Source organism: Trichinella spiralis (assembly GCF_000181795.1).
Source record: "Trichinella spiralis strain ISS 195 chromosome Unknown Scfld9, whole genome shotgun sequence".
Lineage (NCBI taxonomy): Eukaryota > Metazoa > Nematoda > Enoplea > Trichinellida > Trichinellidae > Trichinella > Trichinella spiralis.
Genome location: NW_003526948.1, coordinates 4,747,770 through 4,767,968, shown reverse-complemented (window position 1 = coordinate 4,767,968; position 20,199 = coordinate 4,747,770). Strand labels below are relative to the sequence as shown.

Below are 20,199 nucleotides of genomic sequence, written 5' to 3'. Positions count from 1 at the left end.
GGATGTTCTGAAATGTCACAAATAATACCTTCAAACTGGTTCATTTGTGGTAATGTAATACTGCAGACGTCGTTTAATAACTGTCGTGTAAATATGGTAGTTATAGAAGTTTTTGCTTCAAGCAGCAGTTGAAAGTTAACCTTTTCTGAAGTATAGATAATATCAGAAGAAGTCGCGAAAAGGTTCTCAACAAAAAGTTCAGGTTTCTCAGGAGGATGTCTTTGTAAACTAGATGATACACTTGAAGCTTCAATAATGTCTCGGAAATGCTTGAACGTGAATACTCGTTTTCCATAATTACTCAGATCGACAAATGCATATGCATAATCTTTTGATGGTAATTTTTCTAGGGATGCATCTATTGAACACGTGCAGTATGATGCATCTTCTTGTTCATATATTTCATCCTTTTCACTTTTATGAGAGAGGCTTAGTTCAGCTGAAACATGATAAAACGCATTGCCTTCAACACTAAATACTGCATTTGTTGTACTTTTGGTATGCATGACAAATTCATTGCTGCTGGAAATGTCTGCTTTCTTCTCAAAGGTTATATCACATAAGGCGCTTATTTCTTTTTCCAGAAAAGTACTGGAAGCCATAATAGTGCTGACATCCACTTTCTCAGCTGTTGAAACGCTGACATAATCATATTCAGTTGCTTCTTCCGTGGTAGGCTTAATGTAGTTTTCAACCAATTTTAAATGCTTTATATCAGCGAAGCAACTTTCCCGTACTGATGTAAAATAGGAAGAAATGCAGGATAAGCTTTCTTGATGCTTTGTTAAAGCTATGCAATAGCACGCTGCTTCTGTGAAATCCTTGAGATGTCTGTGCCGATATTTTCGGATTCCAAGTAAACTTTCAGCAAATATTTCCTCTGTCATTTCTTCTATACTTCCTTTTTCAAAGCAAGTGCAGATGGAGGATACGGTAATTTTTTCTAAGTCACTTGCAACAATACAAATGTTTTTGATTGCATACGAGGCATGACTGGAATCAATGCGTACTGTAATATCGAAATCTGAATTGATGTAATCTTTGAGAAGAAAATCACTGACGCATATTTTTTCTTTCACAGGAAGCTCTATGTTTCCTTTCCATGACGAAACCTTTTCACAGGCACATTCAGTGTGTAGGATTTCCAAAGCTGGAATTTTAACTGCCTGTGCATCCAATAATTCAGTTTCAGCTGCAAGACTACTTCCATTCGGAATGTAGAGGAAGCAGCTTGATTCGGACATCGTACACTGAAGTAGCAATTTTCCTAGCTGCACAGTGCAAGGAGCTACTTCACTTTCTTTAGAAAAATAAATATCACAGCTACATGAGTGGATATGATCTTTTACATGCTTGAATTGGAAATGGCTTAAACAGACCTTGTTTTCTGCAATTACTGCTTGACAGCATTCAGAATGATCCGCCTGTTTCAAGCAGCACTCCTCAGCAACGACGGAAAACGATAGAGTTTCGTCTAGCGGAGGTATTTCATAAATAATCAGTTTCTGGAACGTAACATCAGAATGGTCATCTTCTCTTTTGAAATTCTCATAAATTTCAAGAGTGTTCAAAGTGCTTGCTTCTTCTGTAACCACTTGATCCTTATTCTTCAGTGAAAAAAAGCCTTCAGATGTGAATTCCATTTCATCTGCACGAACGCTGTGATATACCTTGAAAAATTCTTTTCTTAAAGCTATTGTGGATACTTCAGCGTTTGCTTCAAAGCCATTAATATTAGCATCCACGTTAACAACGTTTTCAGTGCTTTTGATGTGTTGCAGCTGTTGAGACGTTTTTGCTGTACTTATGAGGTGCGCCTCTTCTTCAGATTGAATGGGAGCAGTGAATTCAGAAGCATATGTAAAGTCCAGATATTCTAATCCCAGTTTTTGTTCAATTGGTATCATAGCCTCAGATTGAGACGTTGAAGGTTTGTCGAGAATGACAGACATACTGACATTAGCTCTTGAAATGCATATAGCACATCCAGAGAAAGGAGCACAGCTGCATTCTTTTACACAGTGTGAACATTCTGATTTCTTTCTTACATCTGTTTCTACAAAGTTAATTGCACTTCCAAGAATACATTCAGCTGAATGATGGGTGATGTTCACTGCATAAGGTAATAAAATGGACATGAAGGCGTCGAGCTGTTTTAGCGGTAATTCCAATTTAAAATACTGGTCACATACATTGAAAAGCAGAGTCTCACGTATTTTTTCCAAGTTGAAGGTAATTTCTAATGCGGGAGACTGCTCCAGAACCACTTTGATGTCAGCAAACGTTTTGGAAACAGCACTAGATGACATTGAGTGAACTGACAGATCTATGCCTCTTTCAGTTGATAAAGTATTATCATCAGTCGCTCTGCATTCAACTTCTGCAGAAATTTCTTGAAAATACCTTTGTGTAGTATCAACAGCAGAAAGTAACCGTGATGTTTCTTGAAGTGGTTTACAAATTCTTTGTCCTACATGAAATTCATAAGAAAATAAAGTTGTTACCTCCGCAAAAAGTGCCTGGACTGCCATAATTTCTTGAGGCTTTTTGCAAGTGATTTTCACTCGAGTTTCGTTTGTCACTGATTCTGCAAGCTGACCACATGAATATGCATTTTCAGCCATTTGATTAATTTCCAGTATTTTAGTGACCTCTTCAGAAATAGGTTTCTTCATGACTGTGGTAATTATATTCATAACAGTCGTCCCTTTGTAGAAATCTTTGATTTCTATCTCAGCAGAAGCACCTTCTTTTGCAGGTATTGACTGACTTTCAACTTTCAAAGCAACATCATCGACAGAATGTTCTAGGATGGCATTTTCGACTTGCTCTTCAGTTGTTATAGTTTCTTTAAATAATTGTTCAGGTGATTTCAGGTAGTTTACATCTTGAAATTGCATTTCTTCGTATTGTTTTCTTTCTAAATTAGGTAGATTTATCGTGTACGTCAGCTCGCTGAAATCAGATGCTCTTCTTATATGCGCAGACTGATGATATTTTAATGTGAAATGGAAGGAAGCATCTCCAGAATCATGCAAACTTTCATGCACGTCGAACGCAGTACATGAGGATTTAGTAGGTTCTTCTATGATTGCACTTTCTTCTATCACTTCCTTTTTATTTTCGAAATCCACTTCATCAGCTGTAACAGTCCGTGACAATGTGCTGCTGACAGCTTCTTCCGTTTGTTTACATGTGAGATGAACGTCGTAGTGCTCTTTAATACTTATATATGCTTCTTCAGATGCTGTGCAGAGTTCTTGTAGTAGAATTTTGCTTTCTGAAACTGCAAATTTTGCAGAAAACAAAATATTTAAAGTTTGCTTTTCTTGAGATTGCTGTTTCTGTGATAACAAAAATGCAGACTCTACAAAGAAATGTGGTTGATGAAGACAACATATAGACTCTGTTTCTTCCTTATGGTCAGCTTCTATTAATGCTTGCACACTTTCAGCTTTTATTGAACTGCTGCAGTTTTCAACGGAAATTTCCATGCAGATCCGTTCAACTTTGAGGTCGTTGTTCCAATTAAAGCTTTCATTTGCAGTGATTTCGCTTATTTTTCGCTTTTCTTTTCTTTTTGGTTTTCTTAGAGATTCCATGATCTCTGAACCGACAGCTATTATTGGAATATCATCAATGCTCACAATTTTTTTTGTGATCGTTGCAGTCGTTACTGAAGAACTTATTGTATCTGAACACTGTTCAGAAAATGATGCCACAGCCTCCTTATGATCTGCAGACTTTTCGTGGATTAAATTGCAGTCAACAAAATTTGATTGCGTGCTTGAAGTTTCTTCTTTTAACCGTTGATGTACACAGGCGGTATAGGAAACATCATCTTTCTGGTCGAGAGTAGAGGTCAGCAACATTTTTCCACAATCTACACTGCTGAACTGCGTATCACATGTGTCAGATTCATCTATACAACATTCTGTAGTAAGATTTTCTGTAGCGTCATAAGATGCAAACATGTGAGCGTTGCTTAAGATGATATTTGCGCAGTGTAGCATTTTCTTCATTTCTGAATTAAAAGCAGTTTTGGAACATGATAGCGGGCCAAGTGTAAAAAGGAAATTCATATTAATAGTAGATAAGGATGTAATGTTTTCTTCTTCACTGCAGCACAGTGCTGCACTTTGTTCCGGTGTTTTTAAATTTAAAGTGTTTGTCGCTAGCATTGTTTCATCACTACGCTGTCGTGCAACTAAACGGCGCCACTAATATAGGATAACAACAGTAATTGTGTAAAATAGTCTTACCGAATAAATTCAAAACCTCTAGGCATGCATTCTCAGGATTTGAGGACTCAGCGATGCTCAGTTCAATTTCTTCTGCTCGCATTAGGTTCAGTGCCATGTCAGCTGTTAGATCGGTATGTGCAACAATTTCCTGACGTTTCACATCTGTGATCTTTTCCTTCAAAAATTTTATACCTCATTTACGTATATTATAGAAGAAGATTTATAATGAAATTCATCGAAAGTTCCCTTTTGACACTAGGCATATTAAATTGACTTAATTTGATTGAAAAATATCAAACTAAGGGGTAATTGAATTCAACTGCTTTTATCATAGTTCACATGTGGATTATTTTAATTGTACGCTCCTTGTCAAAAATGTGAAGTAATTGGTTGTAAATTGTAAATTAAGTAATAGGTGAATCGTCATCAAGATTAAGGCAGTGTAAATCATGAATAATGCAGCTAACTTACAGCTTTGGCAATATCGTTCACTATTTCAGAAGTTGAGGTAGCAGTTAAGTTCATGATATTCTCTAAAATGTCTATTTCATACGTCTTTGAAGCGTAGAAGTGCTGATCTTCAGATATATTCTGAAAAGAAAAAGACAGTAACTTGCAAGTAATTAGTTCGTTTCTTGCATTTTTAATTTTGCCTATCTTAAATGACTTACAATATCTGTATTAGCATTTTGCTCTGGACCGTGGAGTTCAGCATCTAGATTTTGTTGAACACACTGAAATGGCTTTTCAGTGATAATGACAGCATTATCCAAGTCTGGAGAAGTGGAATCTGAAATACATGTACATTACATAACATTTTACCTTTGCTAATAAAGTGCAGCAATTAACCAGATGAAATGTAGAAATGCTTAACAATTTCGAATGGATTATTAAAGTGAAACGTATACATGCGTTGGAATGGTGCAAGCACGAAAAATTGTGCATTACCCTCAACAATAAGTTCTGCGACAGGCCTGATATATCCTGCATCCGTTTCAATACTGTAAATAGCAGAATCCTCAAAAGTAACATTTGAAATGAACAGCTCGCAGCAGCCATTTTCAGTATGAACAATATGTCGTGACGTAATTACTAAAGGCGAGCCATTAATAAACCACTGCACCAAGTTTTCTGAGCTAGATAGTTTTTCCATTAGTTTGGTATCTGAACCATGAGGTACAAAATACTGTTTTATATGCTCAACAGTTTCCGCTTTGGAATCTAAAACTATTTTAAAAGTCTAGAAAACTGGTTGAAATTGAAAATTCTTTGCATGTCATGCGCTTTGCTGCTAACAGCTACAGTGACTACATCTCTATGACAACTGCAAGTGAACAGTGCATGTGATACAATAACATGCATAGTAGACTTCACCTTAGGTGTGTTATATTATATAAATTTAAATCTGTTTTACCTATTTCAAAACAGCGAACCATTCATTACACGTTTTCATGAATTTTTAAATGAAACTTCTATGTATTCTATTGAGAACTCTAATTTTCACCGATCAACTGTGAGAGCAGTGTAAAATTGTTAACGCTGACATAATTAGAATGAACTGTTACCAATATTTATGTTTTATAATCTACGGGGTATCGTAATTGAAAGTTGAATTTCCATTGAAGAACGATCAGTTAAACATTTCAACAAGATTCGTTAATGTTGTTAGTCAGTGTGATATCAGTTCATTTGTAATGAAATTCGTTGAAAACTTGCTTTGCAAACATTTCGTAAACAATCTACAGTGCACTCACTAATGTTACATACGTAGATATCACAGTGTTTCACAAGCTAAAACTTTATGGTGATCGCCTCACGGCGATTTAAGTGACTTTTCTCAGGCATTCATGCTTTTATATTTCAGAAAAATTATTGAGCAACAAACCTTGTTTTATTCCTTGTGCAAACAGTTGAAAATCTTCGTCTGCTTTGTTTTCCACTTTGATCACAGCGCATTTGCTTTTGTCGCCACCTTCATGATATGTATGGTCAGCAAAGCAGTTATTTGCTGACGATCGAAATTGTACATCAACAGTCTCTTCCAAAAATGTTTGTCGTGCAAAGAAACTCCTGTTGGTAACACTATGGACCTTTTCAGGAAAATCAATAAATTCTCTACTTTCTGATTCATCCTTTTCAATTAGCACCGTAAGACTGCACTGGGACTCGTTGAGACTCTGCTGATAAGGCTGCTGAGCGGTGCAGCCGAGCTTAACACTGATGTCTGCGACATCTTCTGGACAGTAAATTTCTACGTAACTGTTTGCGAAAGAAATCGATGTGCAGCATTCTATAGTAGTTTTGTTGTAGGAAAAAGTTATATTTGCCTCTTCATCAGTTTCCACTAATGCATCATAACAACAGCTGCAAACGAGTACGCTTCGCCACATCTCGCAGTTGTAGAATGGTGCAACAGTTAATATACATGTGTAGCTGTCATGAGGATTAGAAGCTACTACCAGTTCACCTTCTATTTGTGAAAATTCACTGTGAAAGAATATATCATTCTCTAAATTATTCTGCACTGTAAGGCACTGCTCGACATTTGAATAATCAGATACCGCTGTGAACTTAGACGCAATACTGTCAGGAGATACTGACAACGAATTACTAGATTCCGATTTTTGCACAGTAATGTTTTCATGAACTTCACAACAGCTTAAAGCATTAGCGTTAAAGGAAAGAACCGTTAGTGCTATGTCATAATTCTCAGTATGCTTCACGGGTAACGTTGCACTGCAATGGCCAGTTATCACATCTCTGCTAAATTTTTTGTTTAATGTATTTTTGACAGTGTGGGACAACTGAAACGAAATGTTTTCAAAATTGAAATATTGCAATACTGCATGTAGATACTCAGAATCTTCCAAACAATCTACTTCGCATATTGTTGACTGCCTATTTTCAAGTAATTTTAGTTGACATTTTTCTACCAGAAATTGAGCCAGGCACATTTCTACGTAATTATTGGCAATCATCTCAGCTTTAAATTCTACATGAAAGAAATTCTCATCGAAAGAGCAGACACTTGGTAAGTGGCACACGCACTTATTCTCCGCATTGCATTTCCTGATTAAAGCATTGCGTTGACACAAGCACATATTTGTCCGTGATGTAGAAAGATCCATATCATATAGTTCAGTTTGTATTCCATGCTGCTCGTCCAACTTTAATACTTCAATATCCTCATACTTTGCAGAAATAGTATTGGAAAGAACAGTAAAAGTAGGAGGTCTAGTAATGGAAGGGGAATAGAAAATTTTCTCTGTTTCGCAGTTATTCACATTCTCAGAAATGAAAGTAGTAGAAACAGTTGCAGGAAAAAGAGAAGCAGTCCTCATTTCATGGAAGAAGCTGGGTTCAGATAAAAATGCGGCAGTAGAGCCGACATGCTTTGCAATTTTTTCTGATATAATCATAGCTACTGCTACTTCACACGGAAGTTGGTTAGTTTCAGTCTCAGGAAGCGACACGATATCATTACCAATACGTTTCCAATCCTTAGAAATTTGAACATCAACACCAACAACACTGTCGTCAACCTTTAAGAACGGAATAAATAGGCTACATTTTGATATATTCAACATATCCGCTGAAGCGTAGGTATTTGAACATGATATACTTTCAGAAGCTTTTTCTATTAGTATACTGCACGATATTTCATCTAGACATGAATAATCAGCTGAAGAATGTGGAATATTAGTGAAGGTTTCTAAATCGCCGCCTATATTTTGAATTTCTACGTCAGAGTAGCATCCTTTCCTCGATACAAAATTCTTGCTTAACGAAAGCATTTGATTATCGATGCAAAACGCAAGCACATGCGGCTGGCTTTGTATTTGTTCAAAGTCAAGTGAAACAAGCATAGATTCAGTGTCCTTAAATTCAGCATTAGCACTTACTGAATTGAAATCAATAAATGCTTCTGAATTCAGATTGAACAATTTCATTTCACAAGTTGCATGGCTATAATGAGTGTCCAGAAAGTTACAGGCAACTTCATTGCACGGAAATTCCTTGCTAAGGTCTGCTTTGTTATCAGTTTGCTCTAAATGTTTATGAACAGTGACTAGACTTAAGCGAACGTTTTGGAACTGCCTATACAGATGTATTTCACAGGCGGATATGCTCAACTCTGAATCACGTCTCACTAATGTTGCTTCCATACTTATGTAACCTTTGCACTCCCTTATGTAACGCTCAATAAGTGGAAAGCAGTCTTCTCTACTGAGTGGCAACATAAGTAAAGATTGAAGAACTTTAAGCTCTTTAAGCTCACATTCAGTCAATGTCAAACTTGATGATTCAGTAGGTCGACTAAGAAGAGTGAAGATACCGCAGCAGCGAGCTCCCATGTGAACTAAGTCTACGTCAATACTGACAAATGCATCCTGAGATGATGATTTGAAATCGGATGAATCTGCGAAACTCTCAGAGTTGCCTACATTGAGTGCTATACTGTCGTCACTTATGCTGTGTAAAGTCAGTCCATATTTTCTTGCTGTTTCCTGATCATTCACCAATGTGGGCAAAATAGGTTTTGTCAGAGAAGTCAGACAGAAAACAAGTGACGCAACGCGCGGTTGTTTTAAAACAACCTGCAGTGATATATTCTGATTAGCATCTAACGACAAGGACACTAATGTATTGACTTCAGCAAAATTTTCACGCATGTTCAGTGTATGCTCTGCTACACTCTCAACTGCCTTTTCTGAAATATGAGTGAATGACGTATCTTCCATGGATTTGGTGGACCCATAGACAAACACTTCATTGGTTTCTGCCAAGTGAGAAGCGACAATCTCAGCTATTCCATCACTTATAGGTGATAGACATTTTAGCTGTTCTAGGTCGGTGATGCGAACAGCCACATCAGCTTCACAACTTGCTTCAGATTTTAGCATGCTCCAGCATTCTTGCGACATTGTGACAGTTTCTACTGGCCATTCATCATTAGCAAATTCTTTTCCATAACATTCAGTACATTCTTTATCTGTTGCTGAAGCCTGTTTTTCCACAGCTGTAAAGAATAATCTCACTAGGAACAGTTCAGGGTCTTGTTCAGAGTTTCAGATGATATTACATGATATCAACAACCTATTACCTACCTATTATTATGGAACTAAATATTTAACATTGTTAAATATGAAAAATGCTGAATTTAAGTTAGGCAGATTTTCACTGCACTCCAGTGAATTAATGTGATTCGATCTAGTGAGAATGAGAAAATTAATCAGTCAATAAAACATCGTAACTCCCCTGCTCAAGGTGAGGAAAAATTACTTTTATATATTTTAACTACAGAACTGCTGGACTCATTTGTTACACAACACATCTAAGCGTATCTGTCGGCTCTGGTTGAATTTGAGATGCTTCGAGTAAAGTGGTTGTTAGTATTAGTTGTAAAAAATATTCAATTGTTTAAGAGTCGAATAAATTCGAGAAAACAAAGGTTACGCGTCAACGTGAAATAATAGAATATGGAAGATAAATTTAAAATAAAGATATGCAAAAATCTGTAACACATACGGATAACTGCTAAATAGGCTGCTGTGCGTGCGGTACCAAACTGATTAACGGCTTCACAGCTGTATTCTCCTTCATCTTCAGGAAACACTTCTTTTATGTTTAACACAGAAACACCATCTTCATAAATAATGTTGAAATCTCTAAAAATGGATGATAGAGCGTGAAATGACATGAAATGAAATGAAACTGCATATGATTACTCTGACGATGCCAACTGATCCCCATCGACAAACCATTGTATATCTGGGGTCGGTTGTCCACTGACAATGCATTTCAGTCGAACATGACTTCCCTCGGCAATTTCAGTATTGCAAAGGTGAAGAGTAAATTCCGGTGCTTGTCCAAATACATCTTGTCTTGCAGGGGTGTCGACCAAGTGTAAGTAAAGCATGGCGTGCTCTTTGTTTGCTTCAGAACATATGATATCATTTTTGAACTCGTTCTCTTGTGTAAAGTTACTTGAACAGCTTATACTCTGAAATTTTTCTTCATCAGTAGTTTGAATAACTTCCAGCACTTCTTGTGTCTGCTTTGGTGAAATTGGCTGAATATGAATATCTGTAACGATACGGTCAGGTTGTTCAATGATGCTTTGTAAGTCACCAAATTCCAACTGATGCAGCCATGATACTTCTAACATAACGTTTTCAAATTTTTGTGTCGTTGTTAATTGCAATCCTGCAATTACATTGTCTTTTGCATTCAATGTGACCGCATCTTGAAGTTCATCATCGTGCTGAAATTGAGCAACCTCATCTATGTAGTTGGTCGTAACATGATTTTCAAATTTTTCCAATAATTCTGAGGAGAGAATGTTTTGGTTTTCTGCTAAATTGCACGCTTTGACAGTGCAAGTTAGATCTTTTTCAATTAAGGATATAAATGCTGATTCTGACTCAAAATTACACGAAGACATGTAGCTTTGAGCGGATTTGTTATCTTCCTTTAGAACGAAAGTTATTTCACAATATACGTGTTCAGAGGAGCATTTTATAATTTCTTCGCTTTTCATTGGAATTTCAAGTGCTTCCACTGAAGTCCTTTCCAGAATGACATTGTTGTAAACTTCCTCATATGAAGCTTGAAGACATTTTTCTTCATCTGTTGAATAGTGAATTTCACTTTCACTGCGCTGTTTATTTTCAATAGAATACGTTTCTTCTTTTGAATTATCCGTCAAAGACATATCTTGTGCAAGCACATCAACGTCTGCCCATGAAGTGCTTATCTTTTCAAATGCTTCTGGTTTGACGTTGAAACAAGTTATCAGCTGTCGATTCAGTCCTAAATAACTGATTACCGAAGGGAAGTCTGTAAAATTAAAATGACATTCTAAGACTGATAGAGGCTTTTCCAATAGAACTTCTACAGTGGTTTCTTTCATTGAAGGCAGTGCTGGAATTGGAATTTCTTCTGCCATTTTTGAAACAGAATAATAGATTGGTACGGTGCAAGCAACAACGGAACTCCATCTGGTAAATGTGCATTGTTCACTTTCTTCAGTCTTCTCCATTGACACTGATAGATCAGTTTTTTCTGCAGATTGAAAAATTGTTTCTTGGAGAACATATTTATGCAGAATTTCATCTTCATCGAAAATGTTTTCCCGTTTACACAGAAAGTCATTAGAAACGTTGATTATTTCGTGAAGTGTTGCATCAGACATTCTCTGTAGTGCTGTTGTGGTGTATTCAACTGAACTAGAGCTCAACGAGGAATCAAGATTAATATCAGTAGCGACCACAGTGAACTTTTCTTGCTTTTCACTAATAGAAAAGGGATGCGTTGAATGAGATTTGGTGATTAGCTCATCAGCGACAGGTGGAGAAACGCCAAAGTCAGCACATGTTTCCTCCAGAGTAATAGCTAAAGAAGCAGTTTCCATTACAAGAGAATGTACCGTGCATTGACAAGATCTGAAATGCTGATCACTTTCCAATGATGAGTCGAAATGCTTTTCATTTAGCATTGATGATAATTTGAGCAATTTGAAAACAGATTCTTGCTGTACTTCTTGCACAGTGCATTCTATCACAGTTGATGATTCTCCCAAGTAATCTGTTCTTACTGAGCATTCTTCGTATTGGATTTTGAAATCTTTTGCATCCGCCGTCTGTTTTAGGAAGTTTATAATCAGCTGAGATTCATCTGAGGCTGAGCTTGTGTTGATGAACGCCTTTGATAATACGTTGTGGCATGAACCATACGTTTCTTTAAGTAGGTGACTGATAACATGCTGACATCCATCACATTTTGAAAGGTTTTCCATTGCAATGTTTTCTGTAATGGAAGCACATTCCAACACGCTTAAGATGTTAATATACGCTTGTCCTGCTCTCGCGTATTCTGCAAATGCAGAGGAACAGGGTGATACTGAAATGTATTTCTCAAAACTACAAACGTCTGCAGATGCAAATTCCCATGTCTCATGACTGTATTCCGGAATAGCTGCTTCAATAGTGTCAGTCACTGAAGACGTTCTGTAATGCGTTGTAATATTTGAAATATCACAGGAGAAGACAAACGTTATCACAGACTGCTGGTTTGCTTCAAGACATTTAGCCATTTCACAATCACTGATGATATTTGATGCCTGGAAAGAAATCGAATTTTCCTCATATGCACAGTCTACAACATACCGCAAAATTGTTCCAGAAGGAACAATTTGAATAACCTCTGACGCATCGAGTAATTCTTTATGAGTAAATTCTGCCTGTTCTGTTATCTCTTGCACACTGACTTCTTGTAATTGCAACTCTGGCGTGATTGAAATATCGTGCGAAACGTAATGAGAAGCAGGTAACATTTTTTTGATGTCATACACCATTGATAGACATGCATTTTCAGCATTTTCAATGCATCCATATGTTTGCTCCATTTCCACTGCAGATCGAAATTCACATTCAATGGAGCATTCTGCATACTCAAAGTCCTTAGTACGCAAGGTCACGTTTGCTGAGATAATGTCAGAAACAGATTCTTCAATTGTACACTTAGCTTCAGTTGAAAATGCTTGTATCCACTGATGTGTCACAACAGGACTTTCTTCAGATTTAAAACGGCTGATGCATGATGAAATTGCATGTAGATCTCTTAATTCCGTAGTGCTGTGAGGTTTTGCAACAGTTTGAAAAAATGAATCAACGCAAACATTTTCTACTACGTTGTCATATAATGTTCCTTCTTCTTCAAGGCATGTGTCCATTTTAAGTACAACTTCACATTCTTCTTTGCTTTCAACATGCGTTAGTAAGAAATCATAAAAACTCTTCTTAAATGAGTCATGAAGGTATTGTGTGTAACATTTATCAGTGGCTGCTTCAATTAGGCATGCTGTAAGCATTGGAGCATCTTTGCATTCAAATTCGCGTTCTACCACACACACGTGACTTCCATGCTGCATAACCCCACTTTGCGTATCAGAGCATTCAATTTTGGCACCACATTCTCCGTAGAATGGCATTTTCTCTAGGAAAGTGTCAATAGCTGTGTGTTCCAACGAGGTAAACTGTGTTTCCGCAGCATTTCGTAAATCTGGTAATTCAAAAGAATTCACAGTTGTTTCTGTCATTGTTTCTTCAGTGACAGTTTCATTCTTCTTGGTTATTATCAAAGTTGTATTGTAATCAAGAAGGCATGTTTCAGGAATTATAGTAGTGGCCAATGTGTTGTATATTTCAAATTTCTTTGATGCGCAAAAGTCTACTGATGTCAGATGTTTTTGAGGGCAACAAGCTTTGAATGGTTTCAGCTGTTGAAAATCAAGACTTGTTACTACCGCATGAACGTGATCTTTCATATTTTCTTTTGCTAAATTCACGGTTACGCTGGACTGATTGAGACGACCTGTTTGAATTCTCACAGAAACTGACGTAGTTTCATTTAAAAATGGGGATATTAAGCATTCTGTTCTAAGAGACTCTGATTTAAGATTTGCAACAGCAGTGAAATTAATGGAATGCAAATCTTGCTGTTTCACACATGATTCCCACACGTATGGAAATATTATTGCTTCAGCGGAACATGATTTTGATGAGCATAGTAATTCTACTGTCACATCTGAATCTAGAAAACGAGGGAAATACCTATAGCTAATCAGCATACGGTTCAATTATGAGAAAGTCAGTTATGAGACGCATACTCTTAAGTAAGTGGATAGAGAATAATGTGAATTTCATTTGTGAGAAAAACGTATCCTATATAGCAAATTATAGTATTAATTCATTCTATATTGATGTTTTGTCGTTTCAAATAAGATTCGTTTTCTAGGGATGCTTATTGTTAATTTAAATATCTAAAGCGCAATTATTTCGAAAGGGAAAGCAAAGGATTTTACAACATTCCTTTTGAATGTAGAAATGGAACTTTTTTTGACATGCAGCGATTTAGAAACTACAGTTCTGTAATTCAGCATTACGCACTACCCTATTACAATATATTACACGTTAAACATACGCATGGTTTATGTATTTAAAAAGAAAAACCCAGGTGTGATATACTGGATGATTCACTGATGAAAAACCATAAATCGAAACATGTGAGAATAACAGAACTGATAAAATAACATTTGTTCCAAATATAAAGTGTAACATCTTACCTTGCTGATTCTCTGAATAAGTTTCTTTCAATGTAACGGTTGGGGTATCCTTTGAAACTTCAGCATCTGCTGCACGTGTATGGACAGAAGCGGAAACCTCCTTAATCAATTCATAATCAATCTATATCTATATTCAACTTTACAAAAAAGATCACATTCACAAACATTCAAATCTAACTACATTTCCATCTTAGAAATATACATTATTGTGAAACAGTCTTACCGTTGCATTAATTAATTCTGTTACTGCAGTTGTGGCACAAAGTAGATTTGACTCAACATCTTCTTTTATCATTTCTGATGCTGTTATTTCTGTTTTTAGTATAGGTAATACCTCTTTTAGAGAACTGATATCTGCGTGAGTTAAATGAGTCTTCAAAAGCTGAGTTAGCGGATGGCAGTACTGTAGTGTTATCACTGAATTCTCTGCCGTTGAATTATTTAGAAGCATCTTAGTTGAAATCACTTCATAAAAATATATCTTCGCTGCCTCGATATCCATGCAACTGATTACGCATGCAATAGCCTCTGATAAAGTTAAATGATTTTTCAAAGTAACATCATACAGTAGATCATCTTTCCACTTAAAATTAAAAGATGCTGAAGATAAGCGCTTGCTTTCAAACGTTATTTCACAAGCTTTTTCTTCGTAGTGTAGCTGTTCTATGACTACAGATATTTCTTCTGAAACCTCGTGTATACTCTGCTTTTTGATTCTGGCCATTTCCACGGCCAAGAAGCTCTCCGCATTTTCATAATTTTCTATTATACACATAGCGGACCAAAATGATCGATTTTCTAATTCTGATGCAATAGTATCAAACTCGAAAGCAGTAAGTAACCTCGTCGAATTATTTGCTTCAACATCAATCAGTACTTTGATTTCAGAACTTTGCGTTAAGTGATGAAATAATGCAGTTTTATCAGTTGCAGATATACGCAAAACCATCGTAGGGCTTGAATACTCCATGCCATTCAAAATAGTTATTGCTAAATCACAAATGTCTATCAGTTCCATGTATGAAAACTCCACTGTTTTGTCCGTAGTAGTGAACTTTGCACTGTCACACATGTCACTTTCAACAATCACAAGTGTTTTGGAAACTTTGCTTGGACATGCAAATTTATAAGAACATTGCCAATCTTGGCAAACCACGTTTGTTTCTTCTACACTGAAAATAGAAATGTCCTCTATGCAAGCCGTGGAAAAAGCAGCAGAAACTGGATTATGAATATCAATAGCCAAAGTTTTGCCTTCATCTGAAACAACATGTGTAGCTTCCATTTTATGTACAGACGAATCTGATAGAACAACTGCTTCCTCTGCAATAGAACTGACCTCCATACTTGATACAATTCCTTGTTCCATTTCTGATGTCGTCGAACTGATACTATCATCAGTTGAAATGATGAGCCTTAGGTTTGCTTCAAACATCGATTCATTATACGGTGTTGTAATAGAAGAAGTGCTTTCCTCTTGTCTGTTGATTATACTCATCGTTGCATGACTGGAGTCACAAAGCATTACAATAATGGAAGAATGGAAAGCACAAGATGGCTTACTTATGTCAACGAGTAGATTAGCTTCCATGGAATAATCCACAGTTGTTTGAAAACTGTCAAATACTATGTGTTCAAATTCACAAACAACTTTCTCAATTTCTTGAATTTTAGTCACTCTTACACACTGCTCAGTAAATGTTTTCACTGGTAGTGAAACATCAAAGCATTCTCTTCTTTGCAGAGCAACCTGTTGAAAATTAATCGCGTTTTCCACTAAAGAAGCTTTGCAAAATATAGCTTCCACGTTAACTCCATCAATACAGACTATCAGTTCAAAGTAATCAGACGGTCGGTGAAGCAGAACATCTCCTGTAATGGTCGTCTCCACATATTCATACTTTGTCTGTTTAGAAATCAGTATGCTTTCAACTGATGTAGATGAAGTAGTTAGAGTTTTCTGTTGTTCGTACACTTTCGATAATGGCAAAACTTCCTGGACGTTGAAGGTCGCTTCACACCATTCAAAAAACATTAACAGAGCAGCCACGGAATTATTAATGTCATGACAGTTAATCTGGATATCCAAATGTTGTTCAGTTACACGCAATTCGATATGTTTGGCTTCTTCTAGCACTATCTCCACAAAGCTTTCCTGAGTACATTCCTCTACTACCCATTTAATCGACTGCTCTGTTTTAACCGTTTCTTCCTTACCTTTTAACAGATTTGCTTCACAGGAGGCAGTTAGTGAGAGTTGAACTTCGATGTCACAAAGAAATTGCTGCGATGGTATTTCCAGTTGAACAAGCATGTCAAGCATTGTACTTACAGTGCGCTGTTGATGTACTGTTATTTCTTCTAAGCATTCATCTTCAATAATTTCTACAGTTTGCAATATTCTTCTGGGTACTTGAAACGAACATGTTTCCTGTAAGTGTTCTTCTTTATCAACAGCCAGCTGGAACGAATTAACCATTTCATGGACATGTACCTCTTCTAATGGTTTTGTAGAAATCTTTAAAACCTCTTCGATTTCTTCAGAATTTTTGTTTACCAATACAATTGTGGTAAATTTTTCTGTCATGTGACAAGCGTTCATTGATTTGTGAACAGCTGCTTCTGTGGATGAAGCTGCTCTTTGAATGAGCTGTTGCTGTGGTAGTCTTTCCAAGACGAGCTCTGGCGCACTGTATTGTTCATTGTATTCTTCACGTACTTTACTTATATTGTCGATAAGCAAAGTTACCGTTTTTGATTCCAGGTAGACATTTGCCATTGTCTGCAGAATTTCGCCACACTTAACGAGGAGATTACAATAGTGAACAGATGATGGACACAGGATTTCCAGATAAATGGTTTGTTCAGATTCAGAAATCTCAGAACGAATCTGTGTCTCAATGACGCAGAGAACCTCTTCGTGTGTGATTTCTGACACTGTCTTTGTAATTTCTTCTGCTTTCTGTTCTCCTTCAGTATGTATTGTAGCTGTGCACACAAATCTATCACTGGTTGTAAGCAGCGTATAAGCTGAGGCATTATTCATAGCTTCCAAACAGACATCCATATGCAATGTTATCGAGTGGTCAGAAAGTATTTTTTCATGAATTTCTTTTGCATCAGTCACTTCCAGTTGGATGGCTTTAGTTGCAATTACAGGACTAACGTAGTCAGCTTGGGGCATCAATGCTGGTTTGGTTGCAGCAGTAAAATATGACGTCAAACATTCTTCCTCATATTGATGTGTTTCTTCTTGTATTATTCGAACAACTGTATTCCATTCGTGTTCAGCATAAGAAACTGCCACCATGAATGATAACTCACGGCACAGAGGAACTGTATGCGCACATTCAGATACCACAATGAGTTTAAATGAGAAATTTCCATCAATGGACTCTTCACTATAAAGAGATAACGGACCGGTGAGCTTGTCTATGTACAAATCAGACGCACTTGACAGTTCTTCTTCATGAGATGTTACTGTAGAAGAATAATATCGTATTGAAGTGGTTTCTTCATATAATATAGTCATTTCTTCAATATTACGTTGTTCGAAAGTGATTTCTTTGCATTCTGGCATGCTTCCTTTCAAATGTATACGTGATCCGCATGAAAAACACTCTGCATCCAGATTGATGTACACTTCTTCAGAGGGAGATGTACAAAATTCAAATTCAATGTTAACTGTTTCAGTCTGATGTGTTGCTTTCTGTCTACTCTCTGTTATTTTGATCTCTTCAAATATTTCCATATGTATTGTCCTTTCCATACCAAAAACTGGAACATCTGTAAATGAAGGTTTTGTACTTGCAGCTGAAATAGAATACAAATTAAGGGTGTCATCATAGGGCGGTTTTGTAATTTCTGCTCGATATTCCATCTCTTCATTTGTTTCTTTCATTACACTTTGAGAAATGTCAGCTGAGGCATATTCTTTTGAAAAATGCTGTATTACAGTAGATACTTCAAAGTCATTCGCTGAGAGATTAGCATTTGCTGTAAATTCTGTTTGTGAAACTGCTCTCAGCGCTCCACTCGATTGCAATTGTGGCATTGTGGATTCAATTGTCACTTTTTTCTGTTGCACTACATCTGTCTCTTGGCATATCTCAATGGCTTCCATGCTTGTAGAATACAAATCTCTCATTTCTTGTTGATATGTGAATGGTAAAGCAGGCTTCATTATGGTCAATCTAGAACTTGTTGAAGCCGTCCCATAGTTGTTTACAGCCAAGCATGTATATAATCCCGCATCTGTTTCTGAGGGACGTTTCAAGATTATCAGTTGTGATCCATCATCTTTCACCACTATTTGTGTTTCTTCACTATCAATCAAACGATGATTTTCATGGTACCATAATATTGCGTACGCTACCGCAGAATAAATCTGCAAATATATCACGTTTAGAAAAAATCACGTAGATGATAAATATGTTACCTTGCAAGAAAGTGTAATATTTTCAGTCGAAGAAGCTGTTTTATTTTCCAAAGGCAGAATAATTTTAGGGGCTAAATCTGTATGCGAAGGCTGTGCTGTAAAAAGTGCTTGTGTCATTAAAGTGTGTTCATGATGTAAATATTCTGATTGCTCTAAATAAAAGGTAAAATTAATATTAAAAAAAGAAAAAATAAATCATGCTGCAGTTACAGTATTTAAATTGCAAAAGTGAGTTGTTTGACAAAAAATTCTAAAACCTCACTTTGATCAGAGATGACTTTTTCTGCAGATTTTGTGGAAGCCAGTGGATAGAGATCCACTTCACCATCCAAATATTCTTTATGAGTAGCTTGATATGGAAAATTACCAGACATTTCTAAATGCATCATCTCTGTTTCTTCAAAATAAACATCATTACTGTGCCATGAAATATCATCAGAAATTCTTTTCGATATTCGGCATGGCTTCACAATAACAACACCAGAATTGACCGCTACTCCAACCTCATTTTCTGCTTTTACGACAAATGTGTGAGTCTTTCCCTCTTCTGGAATTAACCGTAATTCAGATGTGTTATCTGCTGACATGACAGTTGATGGGCTGACATTGTTGTTGTCCATAAACCATTTAAAAGAGGCTACTGGTTCACTCAGAACTTCTACGACCAATTTCAATTCTTCACCAGCTTCCACAGACATGTTGTGAAGCTTTTTAATAAATTGCGGGGCAAATTTACTCATGCGGTTCGATTCTGATTCATCTAACATAAAAACGTATGAAATCAAGTAGTCTGATTTATATTTGTACTAATGATTGCATGTTTATCTTATAACGTGTTTTCATATTCTCAGTAAAATCAATTTTTGTGGGACTGGAGAAAAATAAAGAATGTAAGGATTAATACTTAGAATGTACACATACATGAACACACATTACATTTTGATGAGCATAAATTAATAGTTTGTATATAATTATTCATTAAAGCTAACCTTAATAATAGTAAAAATTTACGTACCTTCGTAAACAGTTACTGTCGATTCACAGCTTCCTAATGCATTACTTGCAACTACTTTGTAATTGCCATGCTTTGCATTTTCCAACACAATTGTTGACTGGTTTTTCCAAGATGTTATGTAGCATGATGTACTGCATTTTAATTCAACGTTCTCAAAGTACCACGCAAAATTTGCTTCAGGAATAGCATCAACTGTTGCAGTGAGATGCAGCTTTCGGTTTAATATCGCCAGTTTATCAGGCAGCTTTTTCAGAAAATATGGACTATGCATCGAAGCAATGCCTTTTTCGTACGTTTCACTCGAATAAGCTTCAACGTCAATCATTTCACTGATATTGATACTTTCAGTGGAATGTTCCAATGATTTCCACTGTTC

At 36.4% G+C, this 20,199-nt stretch overlaps 1 protein-coding gene across 1 annotated transcript in view; it reads right to left on the bottom strand.

Annotated features, from left to right (window-relative positions):
• Positions 1-20,199, bottom strand: part of Tsp_05689 (putative immunoglobulin I-set domain protein) — a 50,762-nt gene that overhangs the window by 9,440 nt on the left and 21,123 nt on the right. Inside the window, exons 42-55 of the mRNA XM_003371997.1 lie at positions 19,824-20,198; positions 19,071-19,598; positions 18,809-18,903; positions 14,594-18,757; positions 14,371-14,491; positions 9,974-13,838; positions 9,774-9,913; positions 7,293-9,264; positions 6,130-7,007; positions 5,094-5,465; positions 4,916-5,034; positions 4,716-4,835; positions 4,263-4,419; positions 29-4,207 (exon numbers count right to left, since the gene is read on the bottom strand). Of these exons, the coding sequence (XP_003372045.1) occupies positions 29-4,207; positions 4,263-4,419; positions 4,716-4,835; positions 4,916-5,034; positions 5,094-5,465; positions 6,130-7,007; positions 7,293-9,264; positions 9,774-9,913; positions 9,974-13,838; positions 14,371-14,491; positions 14,594-18,757; positions 18,809-18,903; positions 19,071-19,598; positions 19,824-20,198 (17,085 nt within the window). The remainder of the gene's footprint in view (positions 1-28; positions 4,208-4,262; positions 4,420-4,715; positions 4,836-4,915; positions 5,035-5,093; positions 5,466-6,129; positions 7,008-7,292; positions 9,265-9,773; positions 9,914-9,973; positions 13,839-14,370; positions 14,492-14,593; positions 18,758-18,808; positions 18,904-19,070; positions 19,599-19,823; position 20,199) is intronic.